Below are 26,975 nucleotides of genomic sequence, written 5' to 3'. Positions count from 1 at the left end.
GAAATAAACACAGTGACAGCGCAATGTGTGATATCTGAGGAGAAATAAACACAGTGACAGTGCAATGTGTGATATCTGAGGAGAAATAAACACAGTGACAGCGCAATGTGTGAGATCTGAGGAGAAATAAACACAGTGACAGTGCAATGTGTGATATCTGAGGAGAAATAAACACAGTGACAGTGCAATGTGTGAGATCTGAGGAGAAATAAACACAGTGACAGCGCAATGTGTGAGATCTGAGGAGAAATAAACACAGTGAGAGCTCAATGTGTGATATCTGAGGAGAAATAAACACAATGACAGTGCAATGTGTGATATCTGAGGAGAAATAAACACAGTGACAGTGCAATGTGTGATATCTGAGGAGAAATAAACACAGTGACAGTGCAATGTGTGATATCTGAGGAGAAATAAACACAGTGACAGAGCAATGTGTGATATCTGAGGAGAAATAAACACAGTGACAGCGCAATGTGTGAGATCTGAGGAGAAATAAACACAGTGACAGTGCAATGTGTGATATCTGAGGAGAAATAAACACAGTGACAGTGCAATGTGTGAGATCTGAGGAGAAATAAACACAGTGACAGCGCAATGTGTGATATCTGAGGAGAAATAAACACAGTGACAGTGCAATGTGTGATATCTGAGGAGAAATAAACACAGTGACAGCGCAATGTGTGAGATCTGAGGAGAAATAAACACAGGGACAGAGCAATGTGGAGCAGTTTGGCCTCCAGATAAAAACGACCACATAAGACAATTGTTTGAAATGAACTGAGCTCTTAGGCGCCGTTAGTGTGGAAACATCGCTACCTAGCGTTTGATGGAGGAACCGCACCGGCTTTTTTTTTTTAGGGAAACTGAGTTTCATTCACTTCCAATTATTTAAATTCGCGACTGTGTTTTCACATTCATGATTTTTCTTGAGGATTTTATTATTTTGCTAATGTTAGATTACGTTTAATTATATATTTTAATGTTATTATTATAACTGTTGGCTTAAAATGAACTGGCCTAGAGCAGTGAATGAACACGTTGAACAAAAATATCATCTTAAAAAGCTTAAGTTCAAAAGCCACTTTAAAGTTTCAAGCAGAATCAAGCTGTAACAACTACTTATTTCAAACCATGACTTCATGTTTACTGTTGCTTTGGCTTCCCTGCCAACTGGTGTTACTATGTAGTGTTTGTTGTTTCAACTTAGCAACATGAGTGATTAAGTGACCCTCTGCATTTAACCCATCTGTGAAGTGAAACACCCACATACACACTAGTGAGCACACATACACTGGGGCAGTGAGCACACTTGCCCGGAGAGGTGGGCAGCCTTTTTCGCTGGAGTTAGTCAGTCATGTACTGTCGACTCTGGCGACCAAAACGATGACCCTCCAGTCACATAGCTGGTTCCCTAACCTCCAGCCCACGACTGCCCCCAAGTTTAGGAGGCAGGTGACTTATTAACATGAGTTTTGTTCACTCCTCCCAGTTATTGTCCACAACTTACTTATTTAAGTTAAAATGAAGACTTGACAAGTTAAGATCATGTAACCGCGCTAATATCTCACCATAACATCATGTTTTTTCCCCACAAACACTGTATCACTGTGTTGAAACGCTGTTGCTAAGCAACGACTTTGACAGTTGTAGGAGGCCAAAGTAAGACAGGAATTAGTGCAGCGAAAGTATAAATCATGGAAAGTATCAAGAATTAATGTAACAGCCCTGAGCAAGAACAGAAATCAGACCCGTCAGACACCGTTTTCAGGTACACCAAAGTGAGGTGAGAACCCAAATTATTAAACGATCTCATGTAGACAGATTAGATGGTCCCACGCAGACAGATCTTCATGGGACAGGCACATATTTTTTAACAGGACAATTAACAGGACAATTTTCAGGGGAAGACAAGTTGTTAGTGATTTGGCCAATTTCTGTGTCAATCTGCCACAACATGCAGGGCAGAGCATCAGCTTTAGTGTTGCGTGTACCAGGGCGATAGGTGACTGTGAACTAAGATCTGGAAAAGAATAAAGACCAGTGAGCTTAACGGGGGTTAAGTCATTTATCGAAGGGCAGGTATTCTAAATTCTTAAGGTCTGGCAGGATTACAAGGGGTGCACAGCTCCTTCGAGCCAATGACGCCATTCTTCATGAGCCAGTTTGACGGCGACTAGGTCTCAATCACCAATGCCATACTTACACTCTACAGGGGATAGCTCGTGTGAATAGGAAGCAACAGAGTGGAGCTTCCGAGCTGTGCCACAGTGTTGTGAGAGAGCAGCGCCCACTGCCACCTTGAAAGCATCCATTCAACCATAAAATGTTCAGACGAGTTGGTAAAGATGGTAAAGGAAACCTGCACTTCTCTTCCTTAACAAACAGTTGATGTTCTTACAAACGAGATAACACCTGACGGACATGCTGCATGTGGGTCTCCAGATTTGGGGAATACACAAGTATATCATCAATGTAAGCTATGACAAAATGACCAAGCCTGTCCCTGAAGACATTGTTACAGTTTTAAAGTATATTGTTCACTTCCCAGTCCATAAATCCGTATTTTGGGAAGTAAGCTGCGCTGATAGGCTGTTTTGAATAAAAACCTTATTTCTAAACAAGTTGTAACACTGTGCAAAATGAGAAACAGAATGCAGTGATGAGCAAATCATTTAAATCCAATATTCAATTAAGAATAGAACAAAGACAACAAATCCAACAAATCCAACGTTACAAATGAGAAATTTTATGTTTTAAAAATTTTTTTTTATATATATGTGCATTTTGAATTTAATAGCGTGTTTCAAAAAACAGTTGGGGGAGTGGCATGTGCTGTGCTGCATCACCTCTTCTTTTAACAACACTCTGTAAGCATTTAGGAACTGAGATCAATTGCAGTAGTGTTGAAAGTGAAAGGTTTTCAGGTTGATATGGGATTTCAGCTGCTCAATAGTTTGGGGTCTCCTTTTCATTTCATAATGATCCAACTGTTTTCAGTTGTGACCGGTCTGGACTGCAGGCAGGCCAGTCTATCACTCTTTTACTATGGAGATGTAATTACTATGCTGTTGTAATTGTGGTTTGGCATTGTCCTTTTGCAATAAGCAAGGCCTTCCCTAAAAAGATGTTGTCTGGATGGTACCCCTGTACCATCACAGACGCTGACTTTAGAGCTGTGCTCTGATAACAAGCCAGATGGTTCCCCTCCTCTTTAGCCTGGAGGATACCGCATTCATGATTTCCATAAAGAATTTCAAATTTTGATTCCTTAGAAAACAGAACACTTTTCCCCTTTCTTCAGTCCATCTTAAATGAACTCAGGCCCAGGGAAGGTGGATGTGGATACGTTTCTCGGTCCTATATTTGGTTTCTTCTTTGCATCATAGAGGTTTAACTTGCATTTGTGGATGCAGTGACAAACTGTGTTCACAGACAACGGTTTTCAGAAGTGTTTCTGAGCCCATTCAGCGATTTCTACTACAGAATTGAATCTGTTTTTAGCACCACCTGAGGGCCTGAAGATCAGGACCAGCCAATTTTGGTTTTTGGTCTTGTCCCTTGCATACAGAGAGTTCTCTGGATTCTCAGAATCTTTTAATGATATTATGTACTGGAGAAGATGAAATCCCCAAGTTCTTTGCACAAATGCGTGTGGTTGGTTAGTGTAGTGGTTAACACCTCTGCCTTCTATGCTGTAGACAGGGGTTCAATCCCTATCTGGGTAAAACACCCTACACTACACCAATAAGAGTCCTTGGGCAAGACTCCTAAGTGATCCAACTGTGAGTCGCTCAGGATAAAAGTGTCTGCCAAATGCCATAAATGTAAGGTTTCTTCTTTGGTATTTTACGTTGAGAACCATTATTTTTTAAATGTTACGAACCTGTTGCCAATTAACCTAATTAGTTATGAGATGTTCCATCAGATGTGTTTTTTTAGACTTTATCAGTCTTTTGTCAGCCCTGTAGCAACTTTTTTTTTAAAAGTGTCACTGGTATCAATTTTAAAAATGTGTACATATTTTTCAAAAAACAATAAAACAATTCAATTTCAACATTTGATGTTATGTCTTTGCATTATTTTCAATTAAATACAGGACTTTAGGTGTGCCAAACATCAAATATGTCGACATTTGCGGTAAAGGGAAATTCTTAATTTTCTGTCAAGCCATTCCTCTGTCTAATCAACACATCTGATAAAGTTGATTTCTTGCACCTCTGCTTGCAAAACTGTTAGCTAGATAAGCATTATGGGATGACTGAAAACCAAATGTCACGTGATGTTTGATTAGTCAGTCTCTGCTATGTTATCTTTAGGTCTAAAAGGCCTTTCTATAACATCTACATTAGTTTTATAGGTCTGTATGAACTGGGATATTCACAAACAGTAAAACACCCCAAAAAATTGGCCATCTACCCAAAACCAGTTTTTCCCAACCACTACAACAAAAAAAGCCCAATTGTGCAAGTTTGGCAACCCTGTTAGAAAACATATAGTGCTAAAATGTTCCTACAGGTGCTGGCAGGTAGCTCAGAATGACAGTACAGAAAGACAAATAAGAAACATGAAGAGAACTGTGACTTTATTGTTATTATCAAATAGCAGGACAAGGACATAGTAGATTACACCATCAGCCCTAAAAAAATCCATCTCGGAAAATAAATATTGCTATGCCAATTAGGCCCTTGAAGTCATTCTGTTGAAAATATATATGTACTGCAAAATATAATTATACTTTATTACTATAAACACACAAGTGGACTGAACAGAATCACACTTTGGTTATTGTTTAGTCTTTGAAAAAAACAGAGCCTAGGCTTGAATAAAGGACACTTGTGGAAATGAAGTAATAAGAGAAAATGCTATAAAAAGGGCCTTTCACCAGGTATGACGTCTAACAAAACAGATGTAAATAATGCAAAAAATGTAAATAATACTAAAATGAAAACATGTATTCCAAAATTAGAACCTTTATGTTTCAAGAATAAAATGTATTCAATAAAAATAAACAAAACTCTGATAATCAGTTGAATTTGAGTGCTGAAACAGCACCACGGATGCCTCATTTCTAGTACTGCAGTTCCTGACAGAGAGAATAAATTAACCTGATTGATGTTGGAGTGGAGCTGTAATTAAAACCTCCCTAATTGACCTGCACAATAAAGTAAACCCTAATTGAGGTTTCCAGACACACATGATTAGAATTACATTCAACACTCAGGAAGATTCCGCAGCTTCTGTTGCTGCTTCTGTTCTGTTAGTTTCCTCAGGTTTAGCTGCGAAATACACCGTAAAGATAATTTCAGATGATAATTTATGATTTAGACTATTGTTTATGTTTCAGACTAAAATAGAAACCTCTGTCTCAGTGAAGCTCCTCGAAGTCTCCCACAGGAAGACTATCAGTTCTCTCCTCGAGCTTTGTAGCATTTGAGTCCCAGTATGATGGACACCAGCAGATATGGAGATGCTGCCATTACTCTACTGAGCAAACTGAGAACTGAGAATGAAGCTTCTGACCTGAGCAGACCTGACACACACACACACACACACACACACACACACACACACACACACACACACACACACACACACACACACACACACAATACAACCATTGTTATCTGGTACAGAATGTTGGGTGCATAAAAATGGTTTTTAGATGCTTTCTTTTAAATTCAGCAAACCTTTGACTGAGATCCAGCTCTGTGGAGACTCTCCTCTCTCTGGGTGTTTACAGTGGTAGAGACCTTCATCTGACTTCGAGACAGTATGGATGGTCTGAGTCTGGAGGAGTGATCCATTCTTATAGAACTCAGCTGTGAGGTTTGAGGGCTTTGGGTCATGATATAAACAGCGCAGAGTCAGAGTATCTCCCTCAGTCATAGGATGAACAGGACTGTCCAGAATCACAGCACCATCTGTAAGAAAGAGTGAGAGAGTGGTCACCAACTCTGGTCCTGGAGGTCCATCTTCTGCTAATATCTAGTACAAACCACTGCCTGCCACACCTGCTCCAGCTAATGAACTTCTTTAGAAGTCGATTGGCTAATTCAGATGCATTAGGGACGCAACATCTTTGGTGCAAATTGGAACTAAACCCTGTAGGAAAGTAGATCTCCTGGAGGACGGCTGGTGACCACTGGTGTAAGACAATACTAATATTAATACTTCAGACCAGAGGAGGACGGGTTGCCCTTCTGAGTCTTGGTTCCTCTCAAGGTTTCTTTCTCTTTTAGGGAGTTTTCTTTGCCACTGTTGCCACTGGCGACGCTCATGGGGGCTTGGACCCAGATTTTTCTTTTCTTTCTTTCTGTAATACTGATTGTTCTGTAAAGCTGCTTTGTGACAACACCTGTTGTAAAAAGAACTATATAAATTATTAATTAATAATTAATATATATTGCTTGCTTGCTTGCTAAACGATAGTGTCCCTGTGTGCAGGGTGAAAATAGATACTAAATTGAGACTAAATTGTGCTTCATTTTGAATTGAAAGAACTCACTGGTCACTGAGATGTTAACAGGATTGCTGCTCTCTCCAGATTCAGACTCACACCAGTACACTCCAGTGTGGGATGTGCTGAGGGAGCTGATGCTGCATGTAGATCCTGTAACTGATCCCCAGCCTGATGAACAATCTGATACCTTCTCACTGTGTGTGTATCGTCTCACTCTCCGTCCAGTAGAGTCACTCTGTCCCTCACAGCTCAGTGAGAGAGAGTCAGTAATAAAGTGTTGAGCTCTGCTGGGACTGACCATCAGAGAGACTTCAGGAGAGGTATCTGAAAAGTATAGAGACACACTGTGGAGGATCGTGCTGCTAATGGTGGGCATAAACAAATTTACACAACTGAACTGTTTACTGAAAGAATGGGTTTAATTAATAATATATATTGTAGGGGATGTGATTAAAGGAACAAATACATGCTCGATTTAAGCCAGAGTGATGGACAATTCGCTGGCAATGTAGGGGACATCTATGAGCTGTAATGGGGGTCCTCCAGTGGGGTGGGACATGCAGCTGGAGATATATAACTGCCTGAGTTGGTGTGTAGAGAGCTTGACATAGGACAGTGCTAGTTAAACGAAGTAACCACTATAGAAGAAAACCCTCTGCCATAGAGAGTGTATGTAGAGAGTGTATAGAGACTGTGACTGGAACCAAAAAGCCAGTCTACCATCTCTCCCCCATTCTAATCTCACTCCACTGGTTAGCAGCAAAGTTCAGAGTGAATTTTAAGGTTATTTTGTTTGTTTTTATGGCATTACAAGGACTGCCATCATAATATTATGATGACACAGCGTTTTGGGGCACTGTTATTAAAAAAAATAGCTGACTTTCACAATGAAGTCAGAATATGAAATATTTCGAGAATAAAGTTGGAATATTTAGAGAAAAAAAAATCCCAATATTTTGAGGATAAAGTGGGCTAACTGCGGCGGTGCTGCCATAACCCGTTGGGGTCTCGGTTGCTGTACTGTGACGACACAGATTCCTGCTCAGCCGTTTCAGGCACTTCTTATACTAATAACAGTCTTGTGCTGATGTGTATTTTTCTTCAAATATGACGACTTTTTTTCTCAAAGTAGTACAACTTTTTTCTCTAAATATTCTGACAATTTCTTATTCGAAATATTACTACTTTATTCTTGAAGCCTATTTTTTTATTAATAGTGGCCCTAAAACACCATCATACATCACATTATTGACTTTCTTAATTCTACCTCTGGGACACTAAAGTCTTCTGAAAAAGTCTATTCCACAGTCCTGCTTAAAAGGAACGGGTGAGCACGCATCTTCTGAGGCTGCTCTTCGTGCAACAGCCTCTTGCTCTTCATTATGTTTTCCTAACAGTGACACTTTTAAATCCTACTTAAAGACTCTTAGAATCTTTGTTCACCTTTATATACAGTTCTGCCTCAATTTTATTGCAGTATTTTCAGTGTTGTGGTTTTTCCTGTTTATTTTTTATTTTACTGTAATTTATTTTTATTGTATAGATTTATTGTTGCATTGATTTCTGTTTCATTTGGTTGCACAGAACGTATGTCAACATCAGTTGTTTTAAACAAGCTTTATTACTAAATAAAACATTCCAGCAAATATCCCATCTTTGTCAGCAAAGTGTAACATTGTTATTAAAAGTATTCAAAGAGTAAATCAGACAACTGACTAGACTTGGTGGGTGTCTTCTTCACACTCTCTGTCTACTCTCACTTTGCTACATTCTAGCAAGATCTTACCCTGCTGCGATTTGATATTGGGGTTTTACTACCCTTATAACATACAAATTATACTACATTAAATAATATTTTCCCCAAAAAAACAGCACTGGCTATATGCTGTATTAAAAAATTGTATTTTATTAAAAATATTAAAAAATGTTGGTAATCTGATCATCTATCGTGATGAAACTTTACACTGAAGATATACAAGCACTGATCTTACCTTTCACTGTGAGAGTAACAGTGTTGCTGGGTTGTGATGATGTGGGTCTGTAATCTCTCTCTCCTCTACACCAGTACTGATCCTGATCCTGATCTGCTGCTGATCTGATGGTGAAGGTGTTTGTCTGAGACTGACTGACTGCAGTTCTCCTGCTGCCTTTATACCACTGATATCTCCAGTTACTGTGAGACTGTATCTCACACTTCAGAGTCACTGACTCTCCAGAGAACACAGGACCCTCTGGTTCTACAGTCAGTGTAGCTCTGGGTAGACCTACAGAAAGAAGCAAACAGCAACGCATATTCAGAGTCAAGTCCATTACTGAAAATTAAAACATCTGTTTTCATCTGTGATACAGAGATTGATGAACACTGAAGAGATGGTCCCACTCACCTGTTACAGTCAGTGTGACAGCATCACTGCTCTGAGAGTACCCCGAGTTTCCTATGTCTTCTCCACTGCAGGTATAATTACCACTGTGAGACTCTTCAGCAGGGCTGAATCTGAACTCCTGTGTTGTGCTGGATGAGTAGAGTGTGTTAGCTTCCTTATACCAACTGTATTTGCATTCAGTGTCTCTCCCCCACTGTATGTCACATCTGAGAGTGACAGCCTCTCCTCTGAACACATGTTTATCAGGCTTTATGGACAACACAGCTTTTGCTTCACCTGTGGGAGAAAAATCACCCTGACTAAATCATGCATATCCATCAGTTCCAGTCATATGACTATTCTGTCCTGACTGCCATGTTGACAATCTAGTTACACAGCAGATAATGGCAAACAAGCAAGATATAAACCAAAAAGACATTATTGGTGGATGCTACCCCTTTTCATTTCCACTGCTTTGTTGCAGCCAACAGCACAAACTGTAGCCCCACAAAAACACTATTTTTAAAAAAGGAATTAAGTGTTAAGTTCAGACCTTAGAACTCAGGGAATTTATTAAGATAATATTAAGTTGTATATATACAAATTCAACATTTGTAGGGTATTCTGTACTAGCTGGCGGCTATTGCAAACCCTTACCTCTATATTTATCTATATTATATATACTTGTGAAGGGTTTTATATATATATATATATTATATCTCCAAAACAGTAACTTTATAGGAGAAGGAAACAGCCTAATTCACTTGTAAGTCGATGGAACCAGACTTTTTTCCAAGCCATTGTGTCCTGTTTCTTGTCCATTTATATTGAAATTTGCACACAATGTAAAGGTCAACAGGTATTATCAGAACATGTCTCAAAAACTGAAAAACAACAAAAATGTTTTTATATTACTACTGAAACATTTGGTGTACACAGTAAAGTAAAGAATGTTTTCCCCTTCTATACAAAAGTAGTAGAACAGTGATCTTACCTTTCACTGTGAGAGTAACAGTGTTGCTGGGTTGTGAAGATGAGGGTCTGTCATCTCTCTCTCCTCTACACCAGTATTGATCCTGATCTGCTGCTGATCTGATGGTGAAGGTATTTGTTTCAGACTGACTGACTGCAGTTCTACTGCTGCCTTTATACCACTGATATCTCCAGTTACTGTGAGACTGTATCTCACACTTCAGAGTCACTGACCCTCCAGTGAACACAGGACCCTCTGGTTCTACAGTCAGTGTAGCTGTGGGTAAAGCTGTGAGAAAAGAGGAGAGGAGAGAAAATTACTCATACAGTGTTAATTACCCCACCAAAGATTAAGCATTTAATTGTAGAAAGCTTATTCAAAGATTTTTTGATTAACTTTTTTTAGAGCCATCACACTTCAAAATATACATCATTCGTATTTGTGTATATGTTGGTACTGATTATCAAATTTAGCAGAATGATTATTGATGATTTAAAGACCTCACCGTTTACAGGGAGTGCAACAGAGTTACTGTACTGTGATACTTTTGGTCTGTCGCGTCTCTCTCCTCTGCACAGATGCGGATCTCCATGAATCACAGCATGTTCCCTGATGGTGAGAGTATCTCTGTTTACAGTGTAATACTCAGCCTGAGACACTAGAATCCATCTATGCTGTTTATCCTGTTTATACCACTGAAACGTCCATTCATCATAAGTGTTAATCTCACACTTCAGGGTGACTGACCCTCCAGTGTACACTGGACTCTCTGGTTCTACAATGTAGAGTGTAGCTCTGGGTAAAGCTGTGGAAACAGCAGAAAGAAGTTGAATCACTTTCAGTGCACATTTTACAGTCAGAGACCAAACCTAAATTTCCTTCGGGATCAATAAAGTATCTATCTATCTATCTATCTATCTATCTATCTATCTATCTATCTATCTATCTATCTATCTATCTATCTATCTATCTATCTATCTATCTATCTATCTATCTATCTAACACATAACATTTAAAGTTACATTAACAATCTTTATGATTTATTATTAGCTGTCAATTGTTTGAGATTTCCCCCTAAATGGACACAAACAAGGACAAATCTATGCTATTTATAAATTAATCTAGTGAAAATAAAATCTTCTTGTCTCTTTCTAGATCAGTGGTTCCCAACCCTCGTCTAGCCCCGATCCCACTCGCCCTGCAGATTTCAATGTTTTCCCTACTCTGAATTATGTCAACTTAGGAAAGGCATGTTCATTACCTGATTACATAGATCAGGTGTGTTGGGAGCACAGAAAAAATATGCACAGATCAGGGGGTCTCCACGACCAGGGTTGGCAAACGCTGTTCTAAAATACTGAAAGTATTCTGATTAACTTCAGTATTTCTATGTGGATGGCAATGCTGATGCCAATATGAAAGAAGAAATAATCATTGTTAATGAGCTCACCATTTATAGTTAATGTAACAAAGTCACTGTACTGTGATGATGTTAGTCTGTCATGTCTCTCTCCGCTACACCGATACTGATCTCCGTGAATCACAGCGTCTGCTCTGATGGTGAGAGTGTCTCTGTTTACAGTGTAATACTCAGACTGAGACACTGCACTCCATCTACTCTGTTTATCCTGTTTATACCACTGATACGTCCATCCATCATAACCTTTAATCTCACACTTCAGAGTGACTGACTCTCCACTGAACACAGAGCTCTCTGGTTCTACAGTCAGTGTAGGTTTGGGTAGATCTACAGAAAGAAGAGAAACAAACATAGAGGTGGATGGGCTACAACAGCAGACACCACACTTCCACTTCTGTGAGCAGAGAACAGAAAGCTGAGGCTGCAGTGGGCACAGTTTCACCAAAACTGGACAGTTGAAGACTGGAAAAACATAGCCTGGTCTGATGAATCTCGATTTTGGTTGAGGCTCACTTATGGTAGGGTCAGAATTTGCTGCCAACAGCATGAATCCATGGACCCAACGTGCCTTGTGTTAACAGTCCAGGCTGGTGGAGGTTTAGCGGTAGGAAAGGTTTTTTGGTACACTTTGGCCATGTTAATACCAATCAAGCATGGCTTGAATAACACATCCTATTTGAGTATTGGTGCTGACCATGTGCTTCCTGACATGGCCACAATTTACAAATCTTACCCAATGGTGAAGTGTAACAGGAGGTTTGCACACGAGGAACTGTATGGATTCTTGCTTGCTTCATTAGATATTTCAGTACTGCCAATGCTATTTCAATGTTTGATTGCAAGCCAAATTTTCATTATCTGGCTGGATCAGTCATTTTAAATATGTGTGTGTGTCTGTTGGTTGGGGCAGGGGGGTGGTGGGGGGGGGTGTTATAGCTTGTTAAAGCTACAGGATGAAGGTTTGGTGACCACTGATTTACAAGTTCAACTAAACACAAGTTTCATGTAACACTTTACTGTGCGTAAAAATGACACTTTATAAATAGTGACTTTGATAATAATGACAATATTAGGTGCTTATGAATATAATTTTTATGTAGTTTCTGTGCCAGTCTCATACATACAATATGAAAGTAGTAAATCTTTCACTGTAAGAGTAACAGTATTGCTGTATTGTGGTCATGAGGGTCTGTAATCTTTCTCTCCTCTACTGTGGTACTGATCCTGATCTGTGGCTGTAATAAAACAATCTCTCTCTGATGTATTTGCCAAGGCCTTGGTGCTTGAGTCATGTGACTGTCGGTGGCAAAATATCAACAAAGCGTCATTTAACAAGACGTGCCCAGACTTTTGCATTTGAATGTATTCACTGTCCACTACCAAGTCTGGAAAAACTGATTTCAATAATATAAAAAGAGGACTAACAAAGTATGCAGAGAAACAGATGAAGTACAAAGTGCACCTTTATGGTAAGTAGAGCTGATAAAGAGGAAACGGAGTGTAGATGCAAGGATTATACATGAAATACATGAGATCCCATGTTATCCAATCCCAAGGTACAACCCATTCTTGGGTATATGCATGCAAAGAAGATTCGGGATAAATCTGAGGTTTTAACAGTGAGTTGATGACTAAGTTCTGTAAAGTGCCTTGATATGTCCTATAAAGCAATGTTTGAAAACCACTGGTCAAGACCAGCTGAGTACAACAACAGTGACCTAACCCCGTCATGACCTGTATGTGTACTTTCACTTCTTCATTTCTTTGTGTCTTATTTCAGTAATGTTCTCTCTGTTCCATTTCCTTATGCTTTTTAGGTGTTTCCTTTCCATCACTCTCTAGCTAGCCTTCACTCTCCTGGTTGTTTTCATTATGCTTTGTTTTGGGGGTGGCAGCACACTGAGAATGCAGAGGGCCACTGATGTGTCTAGATACAGTATTTGCCCAGAACACACCACTTGTCCCATTTCTCTCTTTCTCTCTCTCAGTGGTCCACTGGGAATTTTCCCTAGAGTGCCAGTAGTTCATCTCTTGATAAGTGTGAGTGAGTGAGTGAGTGAGTGAGTGAGTGAGTGAGTGAGTGAGTGAGTGAGTGAGTGAGTGAGTGAGTGAGTGAGTCAGTGAGTCAGTGAGTGAGTCAGTGAGTGAGTCAGTCAGTCAGTCAGTCACAAGCCAGCTCCATCAGGTGCTTCACATCTCAAAAGTCTTAATGGCAGAGTTTTATGTGTAAAAGCATTATGTGATTATTGACTAACTACACAAAGGGACATTACCATATAAAGCACTGGTTTGTCAAAGTCTGATAACGTTCAACCTAAAATAGAGAGTTGTTGGTTGGTTTTTGATTGTCTGAGTGTCTGAGTGATTTGTAAATCCCTGGCCCTGTATTTCCTTCATGACTTGCACTAAAAATGGAACCACAAATGCATGTGGTAAAGACCAAGACTCAGGTTGATATTTTTAAACAGGATAGGATCAGCTACATTCACACCTGATTGTCAACTAATTAATTGAATCTCCTGAGCCTAATTAGTCTCTTTACCAAAGCAACAATTCTAGGGGTTCACATTCCTTGCCAAAAAAAAATTTTGATAATTTATTAATAAATAGATGAAAAACTAGGTAACTGTTGTTTAATGTTTTATTGAGTTTTCTTTATCTACTGTTGTGACCTAACGATGTGATCATATTTGGGTCACATTTATGTAGATATTCGCAAAATGATGAAGGATTCATAAGCTTTCAAGCAGCACTGTATGCAAATATATCTAAATGCACATTACAAAATCATGTAAATGGTTTACCTTGAGTTTGTCCATAGTGGATGAACACAATCAGCCCTAAAAGAGACAGAAGAGGTCATGTAGTAATATGCGATACAGACCACAAGGTGGAGGTGTGTGTGTTAATATAAGAGCAGATGTCTAATTTAACAAAAGGGAAGATTTAAACAATGATCAAATTTGAAGTGATGTGGTTAGATATTTTGCTACCAAAGTGTAAGACTAAGCTCTTAGCAAAAGGGATTATTTGGCTTGTAACAATAGCGGAAACAATTTTCATCCAATACCCAATTTCCAAAAAAAAGAAAAAAAAAGGGATGCACATCAAATTTTGAAAGGGAGAAATTTTATTGAATATATTTTTTAAAATATTTGCCCATTTTGAATTTGATATCAGCAACATGTTCTAAAAAAAGTTGGGATGGGGCAGCAAAAGGCTGGTAAAGTTGTGTAATGCTAAAAAAAACACCTGGTGGTTAATTGGCAACAGGTCAGTAGCATCATTAGGTATAAAAAGTGAAAGTGAAAATCTCAGAGAGGCTGAGTCCTTCAGAAGTAAAGATGAGGAGGAGTTCACCACTGAAAGACTGCACGATCAAATAGTGCAACAATTCAAGAAAAATGTTTCTCAATGTAAAATAACAAAGAACTTTTGCTTTTTGTCATCTATTTTAGATAATATCATTAAAACATTCAAAGAATCTGGAGAAATTTCTGTACACAAGGTACAAGGCCAAAAACTAGTATTTGCTGGCCATGATCTCAGGTGGCACTGCATTGAAAACAGATATGATTCTGTAGAGGAAATCACTGCATGGGCCCAGAAACACTTCTGAAAACCACTGTCTGTGAAACAGTTCATTGTTGCATCCACAAATGCTAATTTAAACTCAACTCTAAAATGCAAAGTAGAAACCATAGATAGACAGGATCCAGAAATGCTGCCCCTTTCTCTGGGTCTGTGCTCACTTGTAGTGGACTGAGGAGAAGTGGAAAAGTGTCCTGTAGTCCGACAAATCAAAAGTTGAAGTTTTTTGGAAATCATGGACAATATGTCCTCCGGGCTAAAGACCACCCAGCTTGTTATTAGTTCACAGTTCAAAAGCCAGGATTTATGATGGTATAGGGGGCATTATTGCACATGACATGGGTGACCTGCACATCTGTGAAGGCACCATTAATGCTGAACAATCAATCAATCAATCAATCAATCAATCAATCAATCAATCAATCAATCAATCAACCTTTATTTTGACTCGGAAGTACATTGAGGGCAATCCTCATTTTCAATGTAGCCGAGAATTTACAAAAACAGGGATTGACATGACAAAGAAAATAATAACTACATTTAATCGTTTTAAATTAAAAGAAATTTTAAAATAACAGTGAATAAAAGATAAAAGTAGATAAAAAATAGAACTTGAGATTTAAATGGTAAGAAATTAAGATCAAAAATAGATAAGAAATTAGTAAAGTAATAGTACAATATCACAAATAAAAAAAAAAAAGTAATCATAAAAACTTAAAATAAAATGAGAGGAAATAAATAAATAAATAAAAAGAGATAAAAAAACTAAGGAGAACTAATACAAAAATAAAAGTTACGAATAAATATAATTAAGTAAAACAGGTACAGGCTGTCTGTAGGTGGTTTGATATTAAAAGTTTAAAATGACTGAGTGACACCAGTGACCTGAGTTTTAATGTTTCCTGAAGTGAATTCCAGCTCACTGGTGCTGTGACTAAAAGCAGATTTTCCCAGTTCAGTAAAAACTCTTGGTACCTGGCAGCTGATCCAATTACTAGAGCGAGTCTGATAATTACTGTTATTTGTAATCATCAATGAAATGATATATTCTGGCAAATGACCTGAGAGTGTCTTATAAATAAAAATCAACCAGTGTGTTTCCCTTCGTACCGTTAAAGAGGGCCACCCAACTTTCTCATACAGCTCCCAGTGGTGAGTTCTGTACGGATCTCCAGTGATGAACCTCAGGGCAGAGTGATACATGGGGTCCAGTAATTTGAGAGAGCTGGAGGGAGCATATTTATAGATAACGTCACCAAAGTCCAGCACTGATAGTAAAGTTGCTTCAACTAGTCTTTTTCTGGCATGCATAGGGAAACAGGACTTATGTCTATAAAAATAACCCAGCTTCTGTCGGCATTTACTGACTAGTTTATTTATGTGTGGTTTAAAACTGAGTTTATCATCCAGCCATATGTAGGTATTTATATTCCGTGACTCTCTCAATAGTGGATCCTGCCAGGGTAGTAATATTTACAGCACTAAAATCAGTATTAAAAGATCTGGAAAACAGCATGAACTTAGTTTTCATGGCATTTAAAACTAATTTGTTATATAACGCCACCTGCAGAGCATTAAATGAGCTCTGTAATTTTCTTGTTGCAGCATGAATAGAATCAGCTGAGCAATATAAAATCGTATCATCTGCATAAAGGTGAATTTTGCAGTCTGAGGCTGAAGCAGAGGTAGCAACGTCATTTATGTAGATATTAAATAAGACTGGACCCAAAATTGAACCTTGTGGTACACCTTTAGATACAGATACCAACTCTGATTTATAATTATTCAATGCCATGCATTGATTTCTGTCAGTGAAGTAGTTTTGGGTCCATTTCAGAGCAGTTGCATCAAAGCTAATCTTTTCTAAGTTCCGTAAAAGAAGAGTGTGATCAACTGTGTCGAATGCTTTTGTTAAGTCAATAAAAACAGCTGCACAATGTTTCTTCTTGTCTATGTCTGAATAAAGATTGTTTAAAACCAGTGTCGTAGCAGAGATAGTGCTGTGACCTTCTCTGAAACCAGACTGATATTTAGATACAACAGAATTTTCATAAGAAATGATTTCAATTGCTGGTTCACTAGAGATTCTAACATTTTTGCTAAACACGACAGTTTTGAGATTGGCCTATAATTATTCAGATCTGTTGTCTCACCACCTTTATGCAGAGGAATTACATGAGCTGTTTTCCAGACCCTGGGAATTCTGCAAGATAAGACTGAAAGATTAAAAATGTATAAAATGTATTCTAAAATAATCGGGGCTGCGAGACGCAATAAAAAGGGGTCCAGCCCATTTTCTCCAGTGGCTTTTCGTGGATTAATATTAGCCAGGGCATTAGCAACTAAATATGGAGAAAATGGCTGGAGTGAGAAAAGACCATGCGTTCTAGAAACAGTAGAGCTGAGATCAGTTTTATTCAATGGGTTTGTGCTGTTCTTATCAAAGATGTGATTTAAAGGCTTGACATATTTCCTTCTGGGCAGAAATCAGCTGATGTTGGAAAAAGGGGGGAATTATTTTTTAGAGAATTTACTATTTTCCAGAAGTTTTGAGGGTTTCTAGTGCTGGTGATTAAGCTGAGGTAATATTCTGATTTAGCTTTTCTAACAGCAGAAGTACATTTATTTCTCAGCTGTCTAAAGGTAAGCCAGTGGTCTCTCTCCCCTGAGCGTCTAGCATTTGACCAAGCTTTATTTCTGGCCTTAAACAATGAGGAAACCTCACCTGTAAACCAGGGACTTGATCTGTCTCTGATTCTTGACTTTTTGAATGGGGCATGTTTGTTTACCACTGTTAGAAAAGTTTTACTGAAGTGGTTTAGTGCCCCATCAACATCTGAGACTTCTAGTGTATGGATTTCACTCATTGCTAAGTCAGAAAGGAAAGCTTGCTCATTGAAATGATTAAAATTTCTTCTAACCACCAACCGAGAGCCTGTTTTGTTTGTGCAGCTGTTTCTAATGCATCCGATGGGACAATGATCACTTATGCCATGTTCAAAAACTCCTGAGGCAGTAATTTTGTCAGCTTTATTGGAGAGTATTAGATCTATCAGGGTTGACTTATATAACAATATATACGTGTCTTGGCAACATATGTTGCCATTCAGACATTGTCTTTCTGAGGGAAGTCCTTGCTTATTTCAGCAAGACAACGTCATTTTTCAGTTTTTGACAGAATTTCAAAGGACCTGTTGCCCTTTACATTGTGTGTAAATTTCATGATGAATGGAGCACAAGAAACAGCCCAAAATGACTTGGAATGATGTCTGGTTCCATTGATTTGCATTAAAACTACAGTATGTATTTTCTTTCTCCTGTAAAGTTCCAATTTTGGAGATATGAGGTTTTTTTCCGACAACAGCGATATATTAAAGCAGCATGGCTCCGTAGTAACGGCATCCAGGTGCTATCAGACCTGTCACCACTGATAATATTTGGTGCTTCATGACATGACAAATATGGCAACTCATATTTCTCGAACTGTTGAGAACCTGAAATCCTGAAATCCTATATCAAACAAGAATGAGAAAACATTTCACTTTCAAATCGACAGCAGTTGGTCTCCTCAGTTCCCAAACGCTTACAGAGTGTTATCATGGAAGAGGTGTAAAACTGAGTGGTTAACATGCCGCCCTCCAACTTTTTTGGAACATGTTGTTGGCATCAAATTCAAAATGGACCTATATTTTTCAAAAAACAATAGAATTTGCCAACGTTGTCTTTGTAGTATCATCCTTTAAAAATATGGTTTACATAATTTGCATGTCATTGCATTTTTATTTACATTCAGCACAGCATCCCAATTTTTTCTGGTTGTACAATCTCAACATTAACAGAGCCCAAATCAAATTTTATTATCTTAGAAAAATGTAACTTAATAAATAATCTTTACACTTTTGATGAAGTAGGCCTGGTCTACCTATGCCTGCTCTTCAAATGTAAAGAGAAATATAAATCAGTAGCTTAACAACTTGCAAACTATCCTTTCAGATGCAAAACTTATGTATGTTTGGCAAGTATTTAGTCTGCAGAATATCTGAGATTTTACTACTGAAATGGACCCCTTTTCAGTAAGGGATCCTTGTTGTATAAACACACCAGGACATAAGAAGAATGTCTGGCAAGAAAATTACTGAAAGAAATTACTGCTCCCCTGCAAAATTAAAATGTGTCTTAGCTGGCTGATGATTTTTGGGGTAAGGGAAAGAGTGTGAGAAACTGTGTAAATATGATCTTTGTCACTAGTGTTTAGCCTTACTCAAAACACGGCAGCATAACACACTGCAGAGTCTCATAAATAAAAGAAGGAACTTAGAAAAAACTCTGCACACTCTGAATTCAGCATAAATGAAAAGGTTGCAAACCATCTGAGCCACATTCTATTACTTAATCACACAGAAGCTGATCATCTCAGTGCCCTCAGACTGAATATTAACAACTTCATACAGCAGCTCTCACTCTAATGAAGACATAGAGAACATTTACTCACAGAGTATCACAGAGAGAGACCTGAACTCCATACTGTCCCCGTAATGACTCACTGACTGACTGACTGACTGACTGACTGAACGATGCTCTGTGTTCAACACTCATCACTTCCTGAGAGAGAAATGGAGAGAAAGAAACAGAGAGAGAGGGAGAGAGAGAGAGAAAGAGAGAGGGGATAGAGAGAGAGGGGGGGATAGAGAGCTAGAGAAAGAGAGAGTGAGGAAGCGAGAGAGAGAGAGCGAGAGAGAGAAAGAGAGAGAGAGGGGATAGAGAGAGAGAGATAGAGAGCGAGAGAGGGGGAGAGAGAAATGGAGAGAGTGAGAGAGGGGGAGAGAGAGACAGAGAGAAAGGGAGAGAGGGAGAGAGAGGGGATAGAGAGAGAGAGATAGAGAGCGAGAGAGGGGGAGAGAGAAATGGAGAGAGTGAGAGAGGGGGAGAGAGAGACAGAGAGAAAGGGAGAGAGGGAGAGAGAGGGGATAGAGAGAGAGAGATAGAGAGCGAGAGAGGGGGAGAGAGAAATGGAGAGAGTGAGAGAGGGGGAGAGAGAGACAGAGAGAAAGGGAGAGAGGGAGAGAGAGGGGATAGAGAGAGAGATAGAGAGCGAGAGAGGGGGAGAGAGAAAGGGAGAGAGCGAGAGAGGGAGGGATAGAGAGAGAGAGGGGGGAGAAAGAGAGAGAGAGAGAAAGCGAGAGAGAGGGGAGAGAGAAAGAGAGAGAGAGAGAGAGGGAGAGAGAGAGATAGAGAGCGAGAGGGGGAGAGAGAAAGAGAGAGAGAGAGCAAGAGGGGGAGAGAGAAAGAGAGAGAGAGAGAGAGAGAGAGAGAGAGAGAGAGAGAGAGAGAGAGAGAGAGAGAGAGAGAGAGAAATTCATACTTAAGCACTACACTAAATCTGTAGCCTCTTTACCTGAATGTTTCAGGTCAGACTCACCTGAATTTTGAAGGAAAAGTGAAACTGAACTGAAACTGAATTTCAATTGGACAATAAAAACATAATAAAAAGATAATAATAACATAATAACGACATAATCCTTAATGTGCTTATATTCAAATATGGGACCAATGAGTGTGTAACTGAGTGTAAGTACTGGGTGTAACTAAGTGTAACTGAGGAAGTACTGAGATAACTATATGGCTATGTGAGCAGTGCTATATATATTTTGATGACACTGACACTATTTCTGATGCCCAGAGAGAGAGATTGTCACATTACTTGAATCACAATGTGATTTTGTTATGATTTCTAAAGATTTGTGATATGATGTTGCAAATTTGCTTACTGTTCCTACAGATTTGTTGATGATGCTGTTTCCCTTGCTCTGCACATCAGTGCACCTGTAGAAGAAAATCATCTGTGCCACAATGTTCTTTATTGTTTGTACTTCAGCCTTCAGACCACAAATCTAATCTAATGTCTGGGGCTAGCCAAGTCCGTCTGTGCCTGGAGGCCACATAAAAAAGGTAATTTACCTTCTTTTCTTCTTCAAAGCTTTAACACACCTAGTAACAGCAAAAATAATGATAATAATAACATTAAGACCTTATGATGTCCTAAAATTAACACAGTACTGTAGGCAGCTTTTGTACAGATATGATCTCTGCAACATGCTGTGGATTCAAGCAAATCTTTTTGTCTATAATAGACTTGCCTGGTGAGGGTCAGGGTGAGAGTGAATTTCCACTGGCCACCATCTCTCAATAAGGGATGATTTGGACTAATGAGGCTATTTAAGTCTTGCCTGCTTTATTTTCTGTATAATCATTTTGCAATTCAATTTTACACAAAACATCCTGCACAGATGAAAACTAGGCCTATTAAAATTATTGCATAATCACCTGATTGCAATTATTTGAGATAAACACAATTATTTCATCTAAGCACAGTTAATTTCCATAGTCATTAGATTTCATCATCATACTGTATTGCACCAAGCAGGATGTTGGTCAGTTGTTTTCATTAATTGACAGCCAAATCTTTTTTCTAACTTATCTACAGAGCCCTGCTGGTGACGTCCATACAAACAAATATAATATGCGTGGCCATGCATTAGGATCTCGATCCCACGCGTTAATACGGTGTGGCCACGACTTAGTAAGGCATGGAAATGAGATAATTAAGTCGTGGCCATGACTTAGTAAGGTGTAGGAACAAGATCATGCCTAATTTTGCTGTAGTCGTGGCTTAATTATCTCATCCCCAAGCCTTTTTAAGTCATGGCCACGCATTATTTTTTTTTACACAGGATGTCATCAGCAGGGCTTAGAGTTCTATCTTTTAACTGTGGCAAAACTTTTGGGGGAATGTTTGTTTATTAGTTTGATAGATAGTTTTAGTGTATATGCTCACAAAACAAAAAGGGAAGCTTTAGTTGAGTCTGTGTAAGTGTAGAGACTTCACTCACAGTACAGCGCACTGTATCATCTCTTGTTAGCTTCAAAGTAAAGAGCTAGTTAAGCAAGATAGCTAATAAAAGCCAATCTACTGCTTTAGACTACAACTTAACTGGTTGCATGAAATGAACAAAACAGACCATCATAATCTTAATTGCAATTATTTATACAACAATTAATTGTCAGCTAAAATTTCATGGTCATGACAGACCTAATAACAAGATCATGACAGGCCTAATGAGCACTGCTCCATACATGAAACTTTTTACATCATCAAGTTTCAGTTTCTCGTCAGGTGAAAATGTCATTGCCACTCTTTCACTGGAAGTCACACCACAGCCTCCTAAATAACACCCCAGCTCTTACATCCTGTGTCATCTTGGTTTGACCGATAAAGTGCACAACAATTCTGCACAGGACCTATGAAGATGCAACCGGTTACATACCGATAGTTTTTCTTTATCCAGCTTTTGTTGGTGTGTTTTTCTCTTCCCTGTATGTTGCTCAATTATCAAATCATTTTGCTGTGTTTCATAAAAGATTATTCACCTGTAAACACACTTCATGTTCATTTTGCTGGTTTTGCAGGTCAGTTCAAGTAGGGAAGTGTGGGGAACTTGTGGTTAAACAAGGTCAAGCAGTGTGCTCTTCTGGCCACATCACCACATTGAAAATCAATTTTAGAAAACCTCGTCTGCATTTTAAAGAGATTTGTGCCAAATTGTGTTTTCAGGGGATGTAAGTCATTTTTTTCAACACAAGTTTTTCTGGTGACTGAGTTGTTTGTGTAAATCACAAAATCCAATCTTGTATTATTGTAATCTGCATCCTGTTGCTTACAGTCTAGCAGTGTTTTAGAGCATGTGACAAGCTCACAGTAGTGCTGGTTAGGCTTAAGTACAGCCTCCGTACTGCAGGGTTAGTTATTACATGGTATTGCAACTAAGCCACCTTTAGTAAACAAAGACAAATAAAATAAATGCGCGTATTTTTTTACTTGTATATCTAATAGATGTTATTGTTTTGGTTTTAAATAAGTTGTTTGAAGGCTGATTTCAGAACGATACATCTCACTTGTAAATCATTACAGAACAACGCAGTAAACTATAAAAGGTTTAAGTGAGCATGAAGTTTCTTATTTCCTTTTACAAGTTCTCAGTGTGAACCTCCTCCAGCTGTACAGACAACATCAATGCTATGGTCAAATTCATCCCATACTGGATTGAGCATATCGGGTGTCGCCACACTCACAGCTCTTTCAGTGCGATTTTGGAGATCATTCAATGTTGTGGAACCAACAACGAACGCTCTGAGCTGTTGGTGGTTCACTGGCCATGAAAATCACATTGCACAGTTATGATGAATTCACTCTTATTGAAGTGGAGAACGCAGAACGCTTTCTGTTCAGGGGTCGCATCTCCTCGCAGACTGAAGGGAGTCATGTTCCACTGACAGTCAGAAACTTTATGACCCGCTCTTTCAATTGGTATGTGATTGGTTCCTAGGTAACATGAACGGTAGGTGCTAGGGTTTGTTTGTAGCAGAGATGTATATGTTGCTTGTGTAAAAACATTATTTCAACTTAAATATTTTCTAAATTATTTAGCAAAAAACAAAATGTGTTGGGTTATGTCCCACTCTCCTCTACCTGTTGCACGAAACAGGCAATTTAACCAAAGTAATGCTATGCAAACACATCAATGTATGTAGCTGTGAAAGGCACAAACCATTTTCCAGTCGGATTTGATTGCAACTCTTGATTATTTATACATTCATTTGTGTCATTATACATTTAGCTGTTTGTCACGCGTTCCTCCAGCTCAGTATGTCTGAGCACTCAGACCACTGATCCTCTCCTGAACTCAAAGACCCAGAACTCCCTTGGAGATCTTGTATCAGGAATTCTAGTCAGGGGACTGTGTCTTGGTCCTCATTGCAACCACCACTTTTAAGTCTTTGGTGTCTGACAAGGTCCACATGCCATCAAGAAGCTAGCATGAAGTACAAAGTACATCAGCAAGGTAAGACTTTGGTTCTTGTGTTGACTGTTGCTGGATGTACTGAGAAGTTATGATGCAATTCTGTAAGGTACTTGAGGGACTTGAGAACTTTTCTGACCTGATACTTTTATACTTCTATTGAAGCTGTTTTCGGAAAGACACTTTTATATTTACCAAACTTATTTTTAAAAAGACATTTGTTCCAGTCTGGGTTTAAGCTACACTGCCCACCTCCAAGTTTCACTTATCAGAAAGTATTTTTCTCACCAGTGACGTTTATCCAGAGAGCATCACTGTAGTGAGTGTAGTAGACTGGGGTTCCTCTCCCAGCTCTGCACCAGTACTGTCCTCCATCAGAGACACTGACTGAGCTGATGGTGTAGGAGTGTGTTTCAGGCTTGGTCTCATTCTCAGGGCTCTGTGTGTGTTTGAACCAGAAACACCTTCATCCAGCAGACTGATCCAGCTCACGGTACAGAACCACTGGATTTCCTATCAGTGCAGCTCCTTTTTGGCTTGATGTGAGTTCAGGTTTAGGTGCTTCTGCTGTTGAATATGAAGTGCAAAGTTCAGGTCAAGAAGAGTTCACACACTGATCTCAGAGTCTTTACCACCGTAATTACTCACCTTTAACAGAGAAACCCAATATGTTGCTGTCTTGTGATGATGAGGGTCTGTAATCTCTCTCACCTCTACACCAGTACTGATCCTGATCTGCTGCTGATCTGATGGTGAAGCTGTTTGTCTTAGACTGACTGACTGCAGTTCTCCTGCTGCCTTTATACCACTGATATCTCCAGTTACTCTGAGACTGTATCTCACACTTCAGAGTTACTGACTCTCCAGTGAACACCGGACTCCATTTGGGCTCTACAGTCAGTGTAGCTGTGGGTAAAGCTGTGGGAGCAAAGGAGAGGAGAGAGAATACTGTCATTAGTCCTTAACCCTGGTCCTGCGGCCAGTGTAACAGGGCAGGATATTCTTCTTAGCCTAGTTTGTCGTATGATGGTGAATTACTTTTACTGGGATTGATCACTATGATAACTTGTGCTGGACAACCTAACCTTCTCCACTGTTGCTGTGAGTCAACTTTTCAGCAGAGGAAATCAGTCGTACTACATAGATATCAAGAATATGAAGCAATTATTACTCTAATTATTACTCTAGTGGGCACCAGCACAGTGGCAGTGGCAACAGTTAAAACTTTAATTTCTACATATGTATGTAGTGTGATTTCTTTCTCCTACACTGAAAATGAGCTGCTCGACTCTTCCTTATGTTTGAAGTGACTTAATTATAGCTTGGGTCTCTAAACCTGGGTTAACAAAGAAGGTTGTTGACCACCATCATGAAGTGAGTAAACCATGACTGCTTTTGGAACCCTGGGGAAGTTAATTGTGTTTTGTGAGACTGACCACTGGAGGCCCCTTGATCTGCACATTTTAGTGTTATCTCTGCGCTAACACAACTGATTCATTCCTGAGTCAAGTGTGTGGCAGAGAAGGAAAGCCCTAAAATGAGCAGGACAAGCAGGCCTTCAGGACCTGAATTGGAAACCAACTTCCAATTACACTTCCCCACTATTTATCCATCATTAACATTACTTCTAAAAACTCAAAAGACAGGTGTAGGTTCACTGGTGAGAAATCGGTATTGTTTAACATCACCTAAAAACCAAAAGTGTGTGATATTGTTAATAATCTGATTTGTGGAAATTAAAGTACATTTATAAACTCACCCTTCACAGTGAGAGTAACAGAGTCACTGTATTGTGATGTTGTTGGTTGGTAACGTCTGAAATGTCCATCCATCATGAGCGTTAATCTCACACTTCAGAGTGACTGACTCTCCAGTGAACACGGGGTTCTATCATCAGTGTAGCTCTCGATATAGATCTACATAAAGGAGGGAACAGCAGTGCAGTTTCAATGCATTTAGAGACAGAATCATGAAAGGACCAGTAGCATCAGTGGTTTTGTGTAACATGTAAATATGAATAACTTTCAGAATCTACTATTCACTGCCCAGTCCATATGGTCCATATATAAGCCATAGACATATTTCATATTTCATATGTCTACCTTCTCAGCCTACAGCACTTTAGCACCACTTAAGCAGTGTTTCAGCCTGCTTTGTGAATGATACACAATACAGAGCAGCCAATCAGAACAGAGATCATTTACATGTTTTAAAGGCACAATAACGAAAGCACAAGCCTGTTTAATTGTAAGGGATGAAGAGAGTTTGGAAAATGGTTATGTAGAAATGAATAATGACTATTTTGGTACATGCAACCATGTAAACATTGTAACTGGACTTCAAAGAAAAAAACAAAATACAAGAGAAATGTAAGATATTGGCCCTTTAATAGAAAACACAAATTAAATGTGATAACGGCTTCACTGGTGTGTGAGTAGCGTGATGTTCCTGTCTCTGTTCCTCTACAGGTGCATGTTCCTCTGTGAGACTCTGTAACAGAGCTGATACTGTACTGCTGTTCATTACTGACAGGAGTGGATGGATCGTCTTTAAACCAGCTGTACTGCCAGTTAGAGACTCCTCCTCCCTGTATGTCACATAACATTATTTTTATAATGTATTGTGATGCTTCTGTCTGAAAACATGAAGACGGGACCAAATGACCAAGTCAGATTAGCATTCACCTCAGAACTGTCTCCAATAAAGTCTTACAGAAGGCTGAAAAACTTTCTTACATTTCAGCGCAAAATGTTTAGTTCCATTTCCAGGAGTTATTTTTGACCATTTCACAAAGTAAAGGACAATTGGAATTTTTAAGTTATGCTAAAAAGCTACAAAAATGAAGATACAATGTTACAATCTTTTGTTCCGACAGCAACAGCAGGTTGGTTCTTGTGGCGATCAGCATAACAACCTTAGTGCTGCTGACCAGCACACCATCATCTGGAAAACCTGATCTGCTCAGCATAATTAAAAACTCCAGTCACCCTTTGCATTGTGTTAAAATTCTGTGACAAATGGATCAAATATAAGTGGTCCAAATTTACCTGGAAAACAATCTTGTCTTATATAACTTCCATTGTAGTTAGAATGTAGTTAGAAACCTTAGGATTTGCAATGACATGCTGGTCTTTGCTGTTTTTTTTTGACAGGTTAGTGTGTGCAAATCATGCGTTTAATAAGCTGAAACAAATCTATCATCTATCTTTTCACCTTGATCAATGTGTGACATGCTCACAATGTTTAAATAGATTCATATAGTGCACTTGGCCTTACCATTTCCTTGGCTTTAACCATTCTACAGTCT

General features: G+C 39.0%; 1 protein-coding gene across 1 annotated transcript; it reads right to left on the bottom strand.

The window, feature by feature from the left end:
• Nucleotides 1–4,959: 4,959 nt before the first annotated feature.
• LOC108436858 (leukocyte immunoglobulin-like receptor subfamily A member 3) lies at nucleotides 4,960–24,110 on the bottom strand. Its single transcript, XM_017713576.2, has 11 exons — nucleotides 23,957–24,110; nucleotides 19,303–19,412; nucleotides 14,024–14,059; nucleotides 11,250–11,546; nucleotides 10,305–10,604; nucleotides 9,821–10,087; nucleotides 8,848–9,123; nucleotides 8,455–8,727; nucleotides 6,509–6,787; nucleotides 5,691–5,924; nucleotides 4,960–5,533 (listed from the first exon to the last, which is right to left on the bottom strand). Exons 2-11 carry the CDS (start codon nucleotides 19,331–19,333, stop codon nucleotides 5,406–5,408), a joined length of 2,121 nt encoding a protein of 706 aa, XP_017569065.1. The 5' UTR covers nucleotides 19,334–19,412; nucleotides 23,957–24,110; the 3' UTR covers nucleotides 4,960–5,405.
• Between the last annotated feature and the right edge of the window lie 2,865 nt (nucleotides 24,111–26,975).

The sequence above is a fragment of the Pygocentrus nattereri genome, chromosome 2 (assembly GCF_015220715.1).
Source record: "Pygocentrus nattereri isolate fPygNat1 chromosome 2, fPygNat1.pri, whole genome shotgun sequence".
NCBI lineage: Eukaryota > Metazoa > Chordata > Actinopteri > Characiformes > Serrasalmidae > Pygocentrus > Pygocentrus nattereri.
Note: the sequence above shows the minus strand (reverse complement) of the source record. Positions and strands in the feature narration are given on the sequence as shown.

Bases quoted from the DNA above. Each gene is read 5' to 3' on its own strand.
- LOC108436858 (XM_017713576.2), bottom strand. From the start codon at position 19,333: ATGGAGTTCAGGTCTCTCTCTGTGATACTCT. The intron at 8,728-8,847 runs GTGAGTGGGACC...TTCTTTCTGTAG, and splicing joins TGTCACACTGACTGTAACAG to GTCTACCCAGAGCTACACTG. The intron at 5,925-6,508 runs GTGAGTTCTTTC...TCTTTCTTACAG, and splicing joins TGTTAACATCTCAGTGACCA to ATGGTGCTGTGATTCTGGAC.